The 18,864-nt window shown below is 36.7% G+C and overlaps 1 protein-coding gene across 4 annotated transcripts in view; it reads right to left on the bottom strand.

Annotated features, from left to right (window-relative positions):
* Positions 1-18,864, bottom strand: part of DYM (dymeclin) — a 603,069-nt gene that overhangs the window by 530,995 nt on the left and 53,210 nt on the right. For all 4 annotated transcript variants that reach the window (XM_077135504.1, XM_077135505.1, XM_077135503.1 and 1 more), the window contains exon 2: positions 125-317. In XM_077135504.1, coding sequence (XP_076991619.1) covers positions 125-264 — 140 coding nt within the window. In that variant the 5' untranslated portion in view covers positions 265-317. The remainder of the gene's footprint in view (positions 1-124; positions 318-18,864) is intronic.

Raw genomic sequence — 18,864 nt, 5'->3', positions numbered from 1 at the left:
TTGTGTTTGTATGTTTGGTTTTATCAATAAAAAGAAAAAGAAAAAATTTTTAAATAAAATCATCATACTATAGAAGTTCATGAGGCTTTCTATACCAATATTCAATGTCTAGTTAATCACTTACCTGCTAGTTGGTGCAGGGAAAGAAAACGACAAAAGCTGATTCCAGAATGGATCATTCTCAGAGACAGATTCTGTACCTGATAACTTTTTTAAGTATTCATTTTTAGGAAGATCACTGATTCTGCTGCTATTCGATCCCATCTTCTAATTTAGTTAGATGACTTGTCCTTAAACCTTCATTTCTTCAAGGCAATCTATAAAAAACAAAAAGAAAATTCAAATTTTGTTTAAAATAATATTTTTCCTTTCCTTGTCCAACATGTATAAAACTATAATCTTACTAAAGTAAAACATACCTCTCTTTATTTATAAATATATTAAATAGCAGATACAAAGTTAAAGATTAAAAAATGAGACTAAACTAAACTTGCTGCCAATACGATCACAAAAAGACAAACCTATACTGTACGTGTATCTTAAGATAGGCATACCATCTACCCCAGAAAAGGTCTCAAAGCAAGTTCATAAATAACAGTTTATTAATAAATAGTCTGAAAATGCAACTCTTTTATAACTATAACAAGAGTACTTAAGTAATATAGAGACTGGATGACTTAAATGTGGCAGAGAAGAGAAGCATTTAAAGTAATTACATAGTGGTCCTTACACTTATGGGCAGAATGGGAACTGACCTGAGTTAACTGCTAAAAGTGAATAGTTCTCTATTCTAAAGAAATGACATTATGCTGTAATACACAGCGTTTGTTGACTTGCATCTCCTCCTGAATCATGACGAACTATCTTTCTCATCTTTCTGTCTCCAATATCCAGATTGGCATGTAATAGTATTCCCTAAATAGTAGGAATGAGTAAGTGAATAAATGACTAGTACCCCCTAGGCACTTCAGTGTTGTCATCTGTAGTCACTAAGGTAAAACTAATAATTTAATTACAAATATGAAATACTATCTTTGTCAAATTATGTTTAACACAGTTCTTGATCATGTTTTATCTCAATCTATTAAGAAAGTTTCTCACTGACAATAATAGATTGGTGGGGAGATGAATGATAAATTACACTATATTTAAATTACTGTTACAATGAAAAGAAACTACATGGCTGACTGGCCAAAGAAAGCTCAGGTTGGGTAAGACTTTACATTAGAGGCATCATTTCTTTATTGCCTATCCTCATTCCACAAAGGCAATAGAGCCAAAGTCAAAGTTTGGAAGCATGGCTTCTACTTTCTCTCTGGAGCTTTTGGACTGAGTTGAGCTGCTTATCGAAGGACATGAGACTTCCCCAATCATATAATAAAGGATTTAACTTGCCCAAAAAGAGATCTAGTATTTGTCCTCATCTCCTAAGGATAATCTCTAAAAACTTGAAATACCATGCCTGATAGAATTATCTCTGTTTGTCTAAAGGCCTTGAGTTACTGGATAATCTAAAAATATTATTTGGAATGGAAGCTGGCCATGCCAGAAAGACCAACAATGTGATTGAAAGTTTTGGGTCATCAGTATCAGCTAACCTCTGGAGAAACTTCAGAATGACATCACCACAAGGGCAACCAACCATACCTACATGATGGAACCCCAATAAAAACTTTCAACATGGATGATGGAGCCCCAATAAAAATTCTCAACATGGAGGCTTAGGTAAGCCTTCCTGGTTGACAATACTCTGCGCATATCGTCTCATATAGAATCCAAGAAAGTGATGTGGCCCTGACACCACAGGGAGAGGACAACAGAAATTCTGCACTGGGTATTTCTCCTGCACTCTGCGCTATGCATCTCTTCCCTTGGCTGACTTTAACCTGTATTCTTTCCCTGGAATAAACTGTAACTGTGAATATAACAGCTTTCAGTGGGTTCTTTCAGTCTTTCTACCAAATTACCAAACCTGATGGTGGTTTGGGGAACCCTTCAAATGTGTAGTTAGTTTCAGAAGTGAGGAAGAACTTCTGTGACTCTCTTCCCTCTAACTTGTTATAGTCAGCTAAACTCTTGCACCAATGCTTGTGGAAAGCTGGGTCATCCGAATATGAGTGAGAAATATTAATCTGGCTTCTTCTCATCCTTCTCCCTTATCATCTGTCCCTGAACCCCAAGCTACCCACTATTTGCATTCCACTAATTATGGGGGCAGGGACCCCCTCCCCTACACCAAGTCTCCACACCAAGCAGCTAATCATAATTCTCACTTATAGGAGATAAAATGATAACTTTAATTTATCAAATTAGGAATTGTTAAGCCCAATTAGAAAGTGTTGCAAATAGTCTGAAATATACAAATAACTTAATTGTCATACATCCACATCATACCAAAACTATTCTATACTTACAAGATACTTAAAATTGACTATTTTTAATATACTGTTACAAGAGAATACAATACACGACTGAAATGAATAAATGAGCAAACAATTACCAACATGAATCCATCTCAGAAATACAAAATAACAACAAAAGCTACACAATAATATTGAGCTTTATTTCATTTATATGTATTCAAAACATGCAAACAATATTATAGATAAATTCTAATGTAGTGCATGTATTAAAACATATATGGGAGGCCCCCAATTCCTCCCCGAGGCCCCCCAGGTCCCCCTCAGAGACAGACGCACAGACAAGGCCCCAGCACCAGATTTTATTGCTTCCCTGGCGGGGGCCGGGCCCTAGGGCAGTGCCGGGCTTGTTCCTCTGCAGGCATAGACAAAGTTGGCTCCATGAACTAGGCCTACTCCTGCGGCTTTCCAACCACCACCGTGCCCTCTTCCGCCTTCACCAGCTCCTCCGCCACCATCCTCGACAGCCTTGCCATCCTCACCTTTCCTCCTCCAGAACAGCTACTAGGGGAGTAGAAACGATACAGAACAGTTCCCGGAACCACGACACAGATCAAAAAGGGAGCGTACCCCATCCTGGAACGGCTGACTGGCTGGGAGAACCCGCTCCGGTGAGAACGCCGAGGGGCGCAGGCTTCCCCGGGCGAGGCAGCAAGCAGCCGGAGTCCCTTCCCTCCTCCTTCCCGGGCCAGCTGGGAGAATTGGGCAGGCGGTCCCCTCAAGCCACGGCGGCTGGTGCCCCCACCACGCGCGGCCCCACGGACCAACTGAGAGAACTGGATCGGAAATCCCCAGGCCACGGAGAACGGTGACCAGGGGGGGTCCCTTCCAAACACGTGACTCCCCGGTCTGGCTGGGGATGGTGCACTCTCCCGGGCCGCGGTGGCTGGTGCCCTCCCGCCACGCTTGGTGCCCCGGGCCGACTAGGAAATTCGGTTGGGCGTTCTCCCGGGCTGCGGTGGCTGGCGACCCTCCCCGCGTTCAGACCCCCAGGCCGGCTGGCACTCTTCCAAGCCGCATCAGCTGGCGAACCTCCCCCACGGTGAGAGTTTTCCAAGGTTAAAGGACCCACAGCACCTTTTGCTGCTGGAACCCGCAGACAAACGTGTGCCACGAGCGCCACCTACTGGGCAGGATAAGAAAAACAGAACCCAGAGATTTCACAGAAAAATCTTTCAGCCTGTTGGGTCCAACACCCAGGGAAATCTTACTAAATGCCCAGACGCCAGCAGAGGATAACGGATCACTCTCAGAAAATTGAAAATATGGCCCAGTCAAAGGAACAGACCAATAGTTCAAATGAGATACAGGAGCTGAAACAACTAATGCTGAATATACGAACAGAAATGGAAAACCTCTTCAAGAACGAAATCGATAAATTGAGGGAGGACATGAAGAAGACATGGGCTGAACAAAAAGAAGAAATAGAAAAACTGAAAAAACAAATCACAGAGCTTATGGAAGTGAAGGATAAAGTAGAAAAGATGGAAAAAACAACGGATACCTACAATGATAGATTTAAAGAGACAGAAGACAGAATTAGTGATTTGGAGGATACAACATCTGAATTCCAAAAAGAAACAGAAACTATCGGGAAAAGAATGGAAAAATTTGAGCAAGGTATCAGGGAACTCAAGGACAATATGAACCGCACAAATATACGTGTTGTGGGTGTCCCAGAAGAACAGCAGGGAAAAGGAGGAGAAAAACTAATGGAAGAAATTATCACTGAAAATTTCCCAACGCTTATGAAAGACCTAAAATTACAGATCCAAGAAGTGCAGCGCACCCCAAAGAGATTAGACCCAAATAGGCGTTCTCCAAGACACTTACTAGTTAGAATGTCAGAGGTCAAAGAGAAAGAGAAGATCTTGAAAGCAGCAAGAGAAAAACAATCCATCACATACAAGGGAAACCCAATAAGACCATGTGTAGATTTCTCAGCAGAAACCACGGAAGCTAGAAGACAGTGGGATGATATATTTAAATTACTAAAAGAGAAAAACTGCCAACCAATACTCCTATATCCAGCAAAATTGTCCTTCAAAAATGAGGGAGAAATTAAAACATCTATAGACAAAAAGTCACTGAGAGAATTTGTGACCAAGAGACCAGCTCTGCAAGAAATCCTAAAAGGAGCACTAGAGTCAGATACGAAAAGACAGAAGAGAGAGGTATGGAGAAGAGTGTAGAAAGAAGGAAAGTCAGATATGATATATATAATACAAAAGGCAAAATGGTAGAGGAAAATATTATCCAAACAGTAATAACACTAAATGTTAATGGACTGAAATCCCCAATCAAAAGATATAGATTGGCAGAATGGATTAAAAAACAGGATCCTTCTATATGCTGTCTACAGGAAACACATCTTAGACCCAAAGATAAACATAGGTTGAAAGTGAAAGGTTGGGAAAAGATATTTCATGCAAATAACAACCAGAAAAGAGCAGGAGTGGCTATACTAATATCCAACAAATTAGACTTCAAATGTAAAACAGTTAAAAGAGACAAAGAAGGACACTATATACTAATAAAAGGAACAATTCAACAAGAAGACATAACAATCATAAATATTTACGCACTGAACCAGAATGCCCCAAAATACGTGAGGAACACACTGAAAAGGAAAATAGACTCATATACCATAATAGTTGGAGACTTCAATTCACCACTCTCATCAATGGACAGAACATTTAGACAGAGGATCAATAAAGAAATAGAGAATCTGAATATTACTATAAATGAGCTAGACTTAACAGACATTTATAGGACATTACATCCCACAACAGCAGGATACACCTTTTTCTCAAGTGCTCATGGATCATTCTCAAAGACAGACCATATGCTGGGTCACAAAGCAAGTCTTAACAAATTTAAAAAGACTGAAATCATACACAACACTTTCTCGGATCATAAAGGAATGAAGTTGGAAATCAATAATAGGCAGAGTGCCAGAAAATTCACAAATACGTGGAGGCTCAACAACACACTCTTAAACAAACAACGAGTGGGTCAAAGAAGAAATTGCAAGAGAAATTAGTAAATACCTCGAGGCGAATGAAAACGAAAACACAACATATCAAAACCTATGGGGCGCAGCAAAGGCAGTGCTAAGAGGGAAATTTATTGCCCTAAATGCCTATATCAGAAAAGAAGAAAAGGCAAAAATGCAGGAATTAACTGTCCACTTAGAAGAACTGGAGAAAGAACAGCAAACTAATCCCAAAGCAAGCAAAAGGAAAGAAATAACAAAGATTAGAGCAGAAATAAATGAAATTGAAAACATGAACACAATAGAGAAAATCAATAAGACCAGAAGTTGGTTCTTTGAGAAAATCAATAAGATGGATGGGCCCTTAGCAAGATTGACAAAAAGAAGAAGAGAGAGGATGCAAATAAATAAGATCAGAAATGGAAGAGGAGACATAACTACTGACCTCACAGAAATAAAGGAGGTAATAACAGGATACTATGAACAACTTTATGCTAATAAATACAACAACTTAGATGAAATGGACGGGTTCCTGGAAAGACATGAACAACCAACACTGACTCAAGAAGAAATAGATGACCTCAACAAACCAATCACAAGTAAAGAGACTGAATTAGTCATTCAAAAGCTTCCTAAAAAGAAAAGTCCAGGACCAGATGGCTTCACGTGTGAATTCTATCATACATTCCAGAAAGAATTAGTACCAACTCTCCTCAAACTCTTCAAAATAATCAAAGTGGAGGGAAAACTACCTAATTCATTCTATGAAGCCAACTACACCCTCATACCAAAACCAGGCAAAGATATTACAAAAAAAGAAAACTACAGACCAATCTCTCTAATGAATATAGATGCAAAAATCCTCAATAAAATTCTAGCAAATTGTATCCAACAACACATTAAAAGAATTATACATCATGACCAAGTAGCATTCATCCCAGGTATGCAAGGATGGTTCAACAAAAGAAAATCAATTAATGTAATACACCATATCAACAAATCAAAGCAGAAAAATCACATGATCATCTCAATTGATGCAGAGAAGGCATTTGACAAGATTCAACATCCTTTCCTGTTGAAAACACTTCAAAAGATAGGAATACAAGGGAACTTCCTTAAAATGATAGAGGGAATATATGAAAAACCCACAGCTAATATCATCCTCAATGGGGAAAAATTGAAAACTTTCCCCCTAAGATCAGGAACAAGACAAGGATGTCCACTATCACCACTATTATTCAACACTGTGTTGTAGGTTCTAGCCAGAGCAATTAGACAAGAAAAAGAAATACAAGGCATCAAAATTGGAAAGGAAGAAGTAAAACTATCACTGTTTGCAGACGATATGATACTATACGTCAAAAACCCGGAAATATCCACAACAAAACTACTAGAGCTAATAAATGAGTACAGCAAAGTAGCAGGTTACAAGATCAACATTCAAAAATCTGTAGCTTTTCTATACACTAGTAATGAACAAGTTGAGGGGGAAATCAAGAAACGAATCCCATTTACAATTGCAACTAAAAGAATAAAATACCTAGGAATAAATTTAATCAAAGAGACAAAAAACCTATATAAAGAAAACTACAAAAAACTGTTAAAAGAAATCACAGAAGACCTAAATAGATGGAAGGGCATACCGTGTTCATGGATTGGAAGACTAAATATAATTAAGATGTCAATCCTACCTAAATTGATCTACAGATTCAATGCAATACCAATCAAAATTCCAACAACTTATTTTTCAGAATTAGAAAAACCAATAAGCAAATTTATCTGGAAGGGCAGGGTGCCCCGAATTGCTAAAAACATCTTGAGGAAAAAAAAACGAAGCTGGAGGTCTCACGATGCCGGACTTTAAGGCATATTATGAAGCCACAGTGGTCAAAACAGCATGGTATTGGCATAAAGATAGATATATTGACCAATGGAATCGAATAGAGTGCTCAGATATAGACCCTCTCATCTATGGACATTTGATCTTTGATAAGGCAGTCAAGCCAACTCACCTGGGACAGAACAGTCTCTTCAATAAATGGTGCCCAGAGAACTGGATATCCATATGTAAAAGAATGAAAGAAGACCCACATCTCACACCTTATACAAAAGTTAACTCAAAATGGATCAAAGATCTAAACATTAGGTCTAAGACCATAAAACAGTTAGAGGAAAATGTAGGGAGATATCTTATGAATCTTACAACTGGAGGTGGTTTTATGGACCTTAAACCTAAAGCAAGAGCACTGAAGAAATAAATAAATAAATGGGAGTTCCTCAAAATTAAACACTTTTGTGCATCAAAGAACTTCATCAAGAAAGTAGAAAGACGGCCTACACAATGGGAGATAATATTTGGAAATGACATATCAGATAAAGGTCTAGTATCCAGAATATATAAAGAGATTGTTCAACTCAACAACAAAAAGACAGCCAACCCAATTACAAAATGGGAAAAAGACTTGAACAGACACCTACCAGAAGAGGAAATACGGATGGCCAAGAGGCACATGAAGAGATGCTCAATGTCCCTGGCCATTAGAGAAATGCAAATCAAAACCACAATGAGATATCATCTCACACCCACCAGAATGGCCATTATCAACAAAACAGAAAATGACAAGTGCTGGAGAGGATGCGGAGAAAGAGGCACACTTATCCACTGTTGGTGGGAATGTCAAATGGTGCAACCACTGTGGAAGGCAGTTTGGCGGTTCCTCAAAAAGCTGAACATAGAATTGCCATACGACCCAGCAATACCATTGCTAGGTATCTACTCAAAGGACGTAAGGGCAAAGACACAAACGGACATTTGCACACCAATGTTTATAGCAGCGTTATTTATAATTGCAAAGAGATGGAAACAGCCAAAATGTCCATCAACAGACGAGTGGCTAAACAAACTGTGGTATATTCGTACGATGGAATATTATGCAGCGTTAAGACAGGATAAACTTATGAAACATGTAATAACATGGATGGACCTAGAAAACATTATGCTGAGTGAGTCTAGCCAAAAGCTAAAAGACAAATACTGTATGGTCCCAATGATGTGAATCGACACTCGAGAATAATCTTGGAATATGTCATTGGTAACAGAGTTCAGCAGGAGTTAGAAACAGGGTAAGATAATGGGTAATCGGAGCTGATGGAATACAGACGGTGCAATAGGACTAGATACAAAAACTCAAAAATGGACAGTACAATAATAACTAATTGTAAAGTAATCATGTTAAAATACTGAACGAAGCTGCATCCGAGCTATAGGTTTTTGTTTTGTTTTGTTTTGTTTGTTTTGTTCTTATTATTATTACTTTTATTTTTTTTCTCTATATTAACATTCTATATCTTTTTCTGTTATAATGCTAGTTCTTCTAAACCGATGCAAATGTACTAAGAAACGATGATCATGCATCTATGTGATGATGTTAAGAATTACTGATTGCATATGTAGAATGGTATGACGTCTAAAAAAAAAAAAAAAAAAAAGGTCAGCACAATATAATGTAATTATCTTGGAACGCTGAATGAAGCTGCATCTGATCTATAGTTTTTTTTTTTGTTTGTTTTGTTTATTTTTCTCTTATATATTTTTGTACTTTTTATTTTTATTTGTGTTTTCTCTCTGTGTTATCACTTTATTTCTTTTTCTGTTGTAGTGCTATTTCTTTCTCTAAATCGATGCATATGTACTGAGAAATGATGACCATACACCTATGTGATGATATTAAGAATTACTGATTGCATATGTAGAATGGATTGATTTCTATTGTTGTGTTAGTTAATTTTTTTTAATTAATAAAAAAATAAAAAATAAAAAAATAAATAAATAATAAAAAAAAAAAAACAGAAGAATGGCTAAATAAGCTGTGGTATATACATACGATGGAATATTATGCAGCTTTAAGACAAGATAAACTTATGAAGCATGTAATAACATGGATGGACCTAGAGAATATTATGCTGAGTGAGTCCAGTCAAAAACTAAAGGACAAATACTGTATGGTCCCACTGATGTGAACGGACATTCGAGAATAAACTTGAAATATGTCATTGGTAACAGAGTCCAGCAGGAGTTAGAAACAGGGTAAGATAATGGGTAATTGGAGCGGAAGGGATACAGACTGTGCAACAGGACTAGATACAAAAACTCAAAAATGGACAGCACAATAATACCTAATCGTAAAGTAATCATGTTAAAACACTGAATGAAGCTGCATCTGAGCTATAGGTTTTTTTTTTTTTGTCTGTCTGTTGGTTTGTTTGTCTTTTTTCTTTTTCCTTTTCTTTTCTTTTTTTTTTTACTATTATTATTTTTATTTTTTTTCTCTATATTAATATTCTATATCTTTTTCTGTTGTTTTGCTAGTTCTTTTCCTAAATCGATGCAAATGTACTAAGAAATGATGATCATATATCTATGTGATGATGTTAAGAATTACTGATTGCATATGTAGAATGGAATGATTTCTAAATGTTGTGTTAATTTCTTTTTTTTCTTTAATTAATAATAAAAAAAAGAAATCCAACAACTCAACCATAAAAAGATAAGCAATCCAATTAAAGATTGGATTTTTTTTTTTTTGCTATTAAGGCAAAAGACTTAATTGCTTTTTCTCCTAAGAAAAGGTACAAATGGCCAAAATGCACATGAAAAGATGCTCAGCATCACTAGTGAATAAGGAAATGCTTATCAAAATCATAATGATATACTATTTACCACTCACTAGAATGGCTACTATTTTTAAAAAAAGAAATTTACAAAGAGAGGATATAGAAAAATAGAGGCATTCATTCACTGCTGGTGGGAATGTAAAACAGTGCTGACAGAATGTGAAATGTTGTAGCTGCTACAGAAGACAGTTTGGAAGTTCCTCAGAAAGTTAAGTATAGAATTACCATATAACTCAGCAATCCCACCTCTAGAAACATACCCAAAATAACTGAAAGCAGGAATTCAAATAGATACTTACAAACCTATATTCATAGAGGGATTATTCACAGTTGGAAGAAACCCAAATACCTATCAACCAATGAATGGGTAAGCAAACTGTGGTATCTCTATACAATGGAATATTATTTAGCTATAAAAAGGAATGAACTTCTGATGATATGACAGCATGAATGAACCATGAATTATGAATTCATGAATGCATGAAACAAGCTAAACACAAAATGATGCATGAAACAAGCTAAACACAAAATGACAAATACTATGTGATCTCACTGATACGAAACAATTAAAATAAGCCAACTCACGGAGTCAAAATATAGTTTACAGAAGTTGGCCTGAGAGTAGGCAGTGGGAAGTTAATGCTCAAAATGTACAGAGTTGAAACAGATTTTGGGCTGCTAGGCCTTCTGCTCTCTTACTATGTACCTAGTAACAAACTCTCTCACTCTCTTCGAAACCCCAGTGTCTCAGGAATTGGTTATTGAGCACGTAGGGCAAAAGACTCCATGGCCTCTGTCCAGTAACAATTTGGCAACCCTCTGGGACCAATGCCCAAATCTCTGGAGCCCCAGCAGAGCACCTAAACCAAGTAAACAAGCCTTTTGCGGCTGCTGGACTGCATTTAGTCTAGAGGCTAGGCAACTGGTGTTTCTCTGTTCTGCTGGCACTCCAGAGACTTTTGGTGCCTTGAAAAGTGTCAAAGAGAGAAACCATTTCCAGTTCCATGTCCTGACATCTGATTGGGTGAGTGGGTCATCAGGGTAAAAGTGGATCAGTGAATAAAACAAGTGGTTCAAGTCACCTTGATCTAGGCCTGAGTCACACTTCCAGAACTATGCCTTTTATTCTGACCTCTACACCTTCTGTTTTTGGGTATTGTACTATACAGGGTTTGAAGCCCTGACCTAATCTAACAATTGACTGGTGTTTAATGAAATTAAGTAGGCTTGTTTAAGTGTTAGCCGGTGTGTTACCTAGGTATTGGTTAATTCTTAGATTGGTGTGCTAAGTGCTTAATGTCTGTTTGTTAACTGATATGTTCAGTGTACATTCTGTACAGAGTTTGAGGCCCTGACCTAAATTTGTCTGTTCACCATATTACTAAAAAAAAAAAAAAAAAATTTGAGTAATCCAACAATGAATTGGTATTTAATGAAATTAAGTAAGCCTATTTAAATGGTAGTTGGTGATAAGACAATGGTAACAGAATAAAAATGCTGGAAAAATTTTAAAAGCAGATAGATAAAGAACGACCTAAGAAGACCTTCTAGAAGAGATGACACTTGTTTAAGATCTTTAAATTAAAAAGCAGCATTTAAATAAATAGAACTGACTAGTTTTTTAGAAACCATAACTAAATTTTTTTTTTTTTACATGGGCAGGCACCAGGAATTGAACCTAGGTCTCTGATACGGCAGGTGAGAATTCTGCCACCGAACCACCAAAAGGCTTTTTTTTTTTTTTTTTAAACATGGGCAGGCAGCAGAAATTAAACCCGGGTCTCCGGCGTGGCAGGTGAGAATTCTGCCACTGAGCTACCACCGCAACACCCCCATAACTTAATTTTGTAAACTAATATATTCCTAGTATTATTTAACAGTTGGAAATAGTGTTATTGAAACTTCTAAGTTTCTTCTGGATATAAATCCCTTAAACATCAAAAAGCTGATTATATTTCAAACTTGGGGCTTTTTCTGACCTTTACAGGTAGTGTTGAATTGGACTGAGAGATTCTAGGCATATTGTAGTGTAATCATTTGTTCTGAGTATAAAGTATATAAATGCCTGGCTGTGTTCCAAATCAAACATAAATTTCTTCCTTCTTCCATTATTTTGTAGTATCTCTGTCTCTTCTTCCCTTCATGAATACTGCTATTAGAAGGAAGTATGCAGGTTCAAAAGCTTTGTATATTTTGCTCGTTTATATTTCAAAAAAAGACAGATTTTGTGTTAAAACTGGGTATTCATGCAAAACTAAAACTAACTCCCTGTTAAAATAACATGGATTGGGAGTGCAAGGGTAGTTCAGTGGTAAAATTCTTGCCTGCCATATTGGAGACCCAGGTTCAATTCTCAGTCCATGAACCAAAAATAAATAAATAAATAGATAGATAAATAACATGGATTGTTAGTTTGCTCTTAATGTAAAGTTCTTTTTTTAAAAAAAGTCTTTCTTAATCATCAGAGTACTCTGTTTACAAAACAAAGATCTTACATGAGCATAATATCCTTGGCCTTCTCCCTTTATTTCAGAAGACAAGTCTTCTCACTGTTAAGGGAAAAACTATTACAAATAATTTGCTTTTTCTCCAGGTGTAAGTAGGGTGCTGAAAAAGTTTAACCTACTGCATAGGAGATGTATAAGAAGTATTATAGTGGTTAAAAGAGATTTTCTAACCTGCTACTAGTTAAATTTGTAGAGGTAAAATAATATTAGATTGCATGAGATTCCTTAAAACCTGACAATGTTCTCACTATCCATGCTATATCCTAATACTAATCTGTACGATGTTGAGCAATGGTATGATGCTGTTAGTCATAGTTTCAGTTACTCTTAGAAACTTACAGATGATAGAAACAGCCAAACTGTCACTTGTGCTGCTTTGCTCTAAAACTTCTCTAAAAGTATATATGGTTAGCTATAGGTCAGAGCTCCATCTGTTAACAAGGAAAAACTTTAAAAGAAAAGCAGGACATATATATATAATATTTCTCTATTAATTAACATAACTAATAAATGTGTAACAGTGAAACATAACAAAACCTTTACAATGGTTCCTTAATATAAAACAACTAATGTTTTTATTTCTGAAAGTAGCTTCATTTAAAAATGCTTATAAAAATTAAAGCTCAGATGATGGTATGACAGACCATGACAAACTCTGGGATCTGTCCTGTAACTACCTGTTGAAGAGTGCTTTGAAAATTAATTGCTTTTATCTTTCTTTGCTTTGTATATGTTATATTATACAATTTAAAAAGTTAAAAAAAAAATCAAAGCTCAGATTGTAAGCTTTAACTGTTGTTATCTTTAAATCCTGAAATGCTTTGCTCTTTATATAATCTAGTAGTTCCCTGGAACTTTAAGTATCTGTGTGACACTTGAGACTCAGATTTAGTTTTTCAGCTCTGAAAATCAGTATATGTCCATATACGAACAGTTAAAAAATAAATTAAAAAAATGAAAATGATCAAACTCCAATTAAACATGTGATAAAACTGATCTGGTTAAAACCAAACTAAGTCAATATACAAGGTAAAAAATAATATTGTCTGTATTTTAAGGCCGAGCCCTCTATTTGGGGTTTGTTCATATGAAACTTATCCCCGCAAAGGACAGACTAAGCCTACTTAAAATTAGGCCTAAGAGTCACCCCCAGAGAACCTCTTTTGTTATTCAGATGTGGCCTATCTCTCTCTTAGCCAACATGGCCAGCAAACTCACAACCTTCCCCTTCTCTAGGCGTGACATGACTCCCAGGGGTATAAACCTCCCTGACATCGTGGGACAGAAATCCTAGAATAAGCTGGGATTCAGCACCAAGGGATTGAGAAAACCTTCTTTATTGAAAAGAGGAAGAGAGAAATGAGACAAAATAAATTGTCAGTGGCTGAGAGATTTCAGAGTCGAGAGGTTATCCTGGAGGTTATTCTTACGCATTATAAAGATATCACCTTTTCAGTCTAAGGTGTATTAGAGAGGGTACAGAGAAGTGCCTGAAACTATAGAGCTGTGTTCCAGTAGCCATGTTTCTTGAAGATGATTGTATAATGATATAGCTTTTGCAATGTGACTGCGTAGATTGTGAAAACTTTGTGTCTGATGCTCCCTTTTTTTCTATGGTATGGACAGATGAGTAAACCATACGGATTAAAATAAATAAATAGGGGGAAGAAATGTTAAAATAAATTTAGTAGATTGAAATGCTAGTGATCAATGAAAGGGAGTGGTAAGGGGTATAGAAAAAAATTAGGGGGAACAAAGGTTAAAATATATTGGGTATATGGAAACATTAGTGGTCAATGAAAGGGAGGAGGGGTAAGGGGTATGGTATGTACGAGCTCTTTCTTTTTTCTTTTTATTTCTTTTTCTGGAGTGATGCAAATGTTCTAAGAAATGATCATGGTGATAAACATACAACTATGTGATGATATTGTGAGTCACTGATTATATACAAAGAATGGAATATTCCTATGTTAAGAATGTTCGTGTTAGTACGTTGTTATGTTTGGTCAACAAATAATAATAATACTAGTCTGTATTCTAAAGCTTTAACTTTTCTGTAAGATAAAAAGAAAAATGTTTATTTTGTCCAAAATGTACTCTAATTTAATGTGTAGTCAAAAACCTAATTCAGCTTTATTTGATATAGAACCTGGAATAAGGAACAAAATTTTAATGTTCTGTACTAGTTAAAGTTATGCAATGATGCATTTCAGAGTATTTTGGGCAGGAAATGAAAACGTGTTTACAAAGTCCCTTGAGGGAGTGGGAAAAATAAAAATATTAAGCTTCCCCACCTTGGGAATTCCTGACATTTCCTTAAGCAAGAGGGGCTCCGAATTTAATAAGCTAAGGCCTCAATTTTGAGGCTTGCCCTAATGAAACTTATTTCTGTATTAGTAAACTGAATCTACTTATGATCAGTGCCTAAGAGTTATGTCCAGAAAATCTCTGCTATTGCTCAAATGTGGTTTCTCTAAGCCAAACTCTAAGCTTTCCCCCCACCCCCAACTGGGAAATAATTTCCAGGGGTGTAAGCCTGGCCCTAGTAGGGAGAGCATAGGTTATCAGGGGAAGGTTTATTGTAAACATTCTTAGATTGTAAGCTCTTACAGCAGTCACATCTATTCTTGAGTTGTAACTATTATTTCTAAATTCTATGGTGCTGAGCTCTTTGTGTATAACCTGGTTGTTTCCTGGAACTTAAGGTATTTGTGTGACACCTGAGACTCAGAGCTATGAAAATGAAAGTCAGCATTACCCCATGCTACAAACTGTCAAAAAAACTGAATGGAGCAACTAGAAGTAAAAACCTAAAATTGTGGAATTGTAACCCATACAAAACTCTGAAATCTATTCTATAATTAATTCTTGCCGTATACTTTGAAATTTATTGTTTTGTATATATGTTATTTTTTGCACCCACACAAAATAGCTGAAAAGGGGGGGAGGGATGCATGGGTAGTTCAGTGGTAGAATTCTCTTCTGCCATGTGAGAGGCTCGGGTTCAATTTCCAGCCCTTGCACTCCAGGGAGAAAAAAAAGCAGAAAAAGAGATCAGACTTCAATCAGAGATACAAATGAAGCTCATCTGGGTAGGACTAAGGTAAATCAGACTAAAGGATAAAGGATAATAATGATTGTTATTTTAAAACTTCAACTTCTATGTATGAATAAAGGGAGAGATGTTTATTTGGTGCAAAATTTAAATTTTCTGTAGCACACTATCTAATTTAATTTGTATGGTCAGTTTATTCCAATAACATAATTACATGGAATCTTGAATAAGGAGTGAAATCTGTTGGTTTAGGCAGGTTAGTGGAATGCCCTTCTACATCCCAGGGTAATCTCGGCAGAAGATAAAAAAGTATTTGCAAAGCCCCCCGAGACTCTGGGAGAGAATGTGGAAATATTAAATTTCCCCACCTGGGGAATTCTTGATATTCTCACAAGCATTGGGGACTACCAATTAAATAGGCCAAGTCTTCAATCTTGGGGCTTGCCCTTATGAAATTTACTTCCGTAAAGGGGAAGCTAAGCCTACTTATAGTTATGTCTAAAAGTTACCCAGAGAACTTTTTGTTGCTCAGGTACGGCCTCCCTCGCTAAGCCAGCTCTGCAGGTAAAGTCACTGCCCTTACCCCTATGTGGGACATAACTCTCAGGGGTGTAAATCTCCCTGGCAACATGGGACACGACTTCTCGGGCTGAGCCTGGCCTTGGCATCCTGAGACTGAGAAAGACTTCTTGACCAAAAGGGGAAAGAGAAATGAAACAAAGTTTCAGTGGCAGAGAGATTTCAAATAGGGTCAAAATATCATTCAGGAGGTTATTCTTATGCATTATACAGATACCCTTTTTCAGTTTTTGGTGTATTGGAGTACCTAGAGGGAAATGCCTAAAACTGTTGAACTGTAATCTAGTAGTCTTGATTTCTGAAGCTGACTGAATAACTATAGAGCTTTTACGGTATGACCGTGTGATTGTGAAAACCCTGTGACTGACACTCCTTTTTCCAGTGTATGGACAAATGAGTAAGAAAATAAAGACAAAATAAATAAATAACGGGGGATAAGGGTGTATGGGAAGTTTTGGGTGTTTTCTTAACTTTATTTTTATTAAAAAAAAAAAGTACCTCCGCGGCTAGTCTTGGGAGCATGGCTGAGCATGTTCTCCTGCCTGGGGCACCACTGCCTTAGTTCTCTGCTCTCCAGAGAGTACCCTCTAGTTCCTGCCTAGGGGAGGAGGAGGACTCGGGCAGGGGGGACTGCGCAGGTGTACCAGCCACACGCAGAGCTAACCGAGCTCAGTGAGTTACCCCTAAGCTCTGACCTTTTGAGGTCCTCTCTGCTCTCTGGCCTGGGGTTGCCATTCACACCCTTTGTGGTGGTGCCCTGGAAGGCCCGTGTTCCTGCCCTAGGATGCCATTTTCCTCTGCAGCCCACCTCCAGCTGTTTTCCATTTTATGGCAATTTCTCACAGTGTCTGGTCTCCTGTGAATTTTCGAGTATTTACTTACTATCTTTAAAATATCTCTGCATTATTTCTAGAGCTTGGTGAGGAAGAAGAAGGAGGAATAAAGTATATTTTTACTCTGTCTCCCATCTTGATTTTCTTTGTTAAAATATTACATTCAATCTCCCTATGACAAGTTTTCAGGCTTTATTCTGTTGCTGTTTATATTGGCGTTTTAGAAAGAAAGTTTCAGACCGGTCCCAAACCAAGGAGTTATTTTAACACATAAATTTGTGCTCTTTATTAAAACCTTTGAATCTAAAATTTATTTCCTATAAATTAAGAGAAAATAGGTAGAGCATATGAACAGGTACAATCTCATTCATAGTAAGAGAAATGGAAATTAAAATCATATTGGAAAACTGGGTGGGCAATGGTGGCTCAGTGGCAGAGTTTTCACTTGCCATTGCCAGAGACTGAGGTTCGAGTCCCAGAGTCTGTCCGTGCCAAAAAAAAAAAAAAATCATATTGGAAAATCTCTCATTTAGCAAAGATCAAAAAGTTCAATTAAACTGGTGGCTGTGGTGTGGAGAAAAAGACACTGGTAATGGGAGTGCAAATTGATACAACCTCTGTTGAAGGAGCTAGCAGTCTCTATCAAAGTTACAAATGCATATAACTTGAGACTCATCCTATTTCTCTAGCTTTTGGGTACCTATATAACTCAAATATGTGAGAAATCTCTTATACACCAAGTTATTTGTTTATTTATTTTAGATTCTACAATAATCATCATTTATTAAGAAGATGGAAGCCCCATCCAACCTATGACATACATCAAAATAAAACTAAAAAAAAAATGATAGCGCATATTCGTGCATATATTTAAGTCCCCAACTACCTAAGAATGGTTTAGAAGGAATGTATTTCAGATTATTTATTGAAAAATGATTTGTAAAAGCAAAAGACTGTAAATCACCTAAATTTTCATTAATATGAGATTTATTAAATTATAAAATAGAATATTATACAGCTATAAAAGGGAATGAGGAAGCTCTTTATTTATGGATATATAATGATTTCCAATATATACTGGTAAGTGGACAAAGCAAAAACAAAAGGCATATATAGTATGCTATGGTTTCTGTAAAATGGAAAAAAAAATAACTGTGTATATAAAAGGAGTATCTGTGGAATAAAATCCAAAAAACTGGTAATATTTTCTCAGAGTTGAGAAAATTGCTGGATGAGAGGAAGACTTCTCATTATATATACTTTTTTTTGGCTTTTAAAAGAGGGAATTTAGTAAGTTGCAAGTTAACAGTTCTAAGGCCATGAAAATGTGCCAACTAAAGCAAAGCTATAGAAATGTCCCATCTAAGGCACTGGGGAAAGACACCTTGGTTCAAGAAGGCTGATGACGTTCAGAGTTTTTCTCTCTCAGTTGGGAAGGCATGTGGCGAACATGGCAATGTCTGCTAGCTTTCTCTCCAGGCTTCTTGTTCATTATATATACTTTTGAATCCTTTCTACTTTGTACCAAATAAATTACTGATTCAAATAATAAAATAATAAAGCCTGACTTAGATTTTCATTTACTAAGGCTCTATGGTAATAGTGTTTCTCGTTGTTGCCTTGTCTAGGAGGAGCTGGAGGGGGCAGTAGGTAGCCTGATCCCAAAAGGAGTTTTGTTATTGAAATTCAGCATTCATGTCCATAATTAAACTTGCAAAGTAAATTCCTTCAATTTAGCACTTTTAAAGTCACCACAGAAAAAGTAAAGTATTTGTCTAATTAATTGAGAACAAATTGCTCA

This window comes from Tamandua tetradactyla, chromosome 18 (assembly GCF_023851605.1).
Source record: "Tamandua tetradactyla isolate mTamTet1 chromosome 18, mTamTet1.pri, whole genome shotgun sequence".
Taxonomy (NCBI): Eukaryota; Metazoa; Chordata; class Mammalia; order Pilosa; family Myrmecophagidae; genus Tamandua; species Tamandua tetradactyla.
The sequence above is the reverse complement of the archived record's forward strand: the minus strand, read 5'-3'. Positions and strand labels throughout refer to the sequence as shown.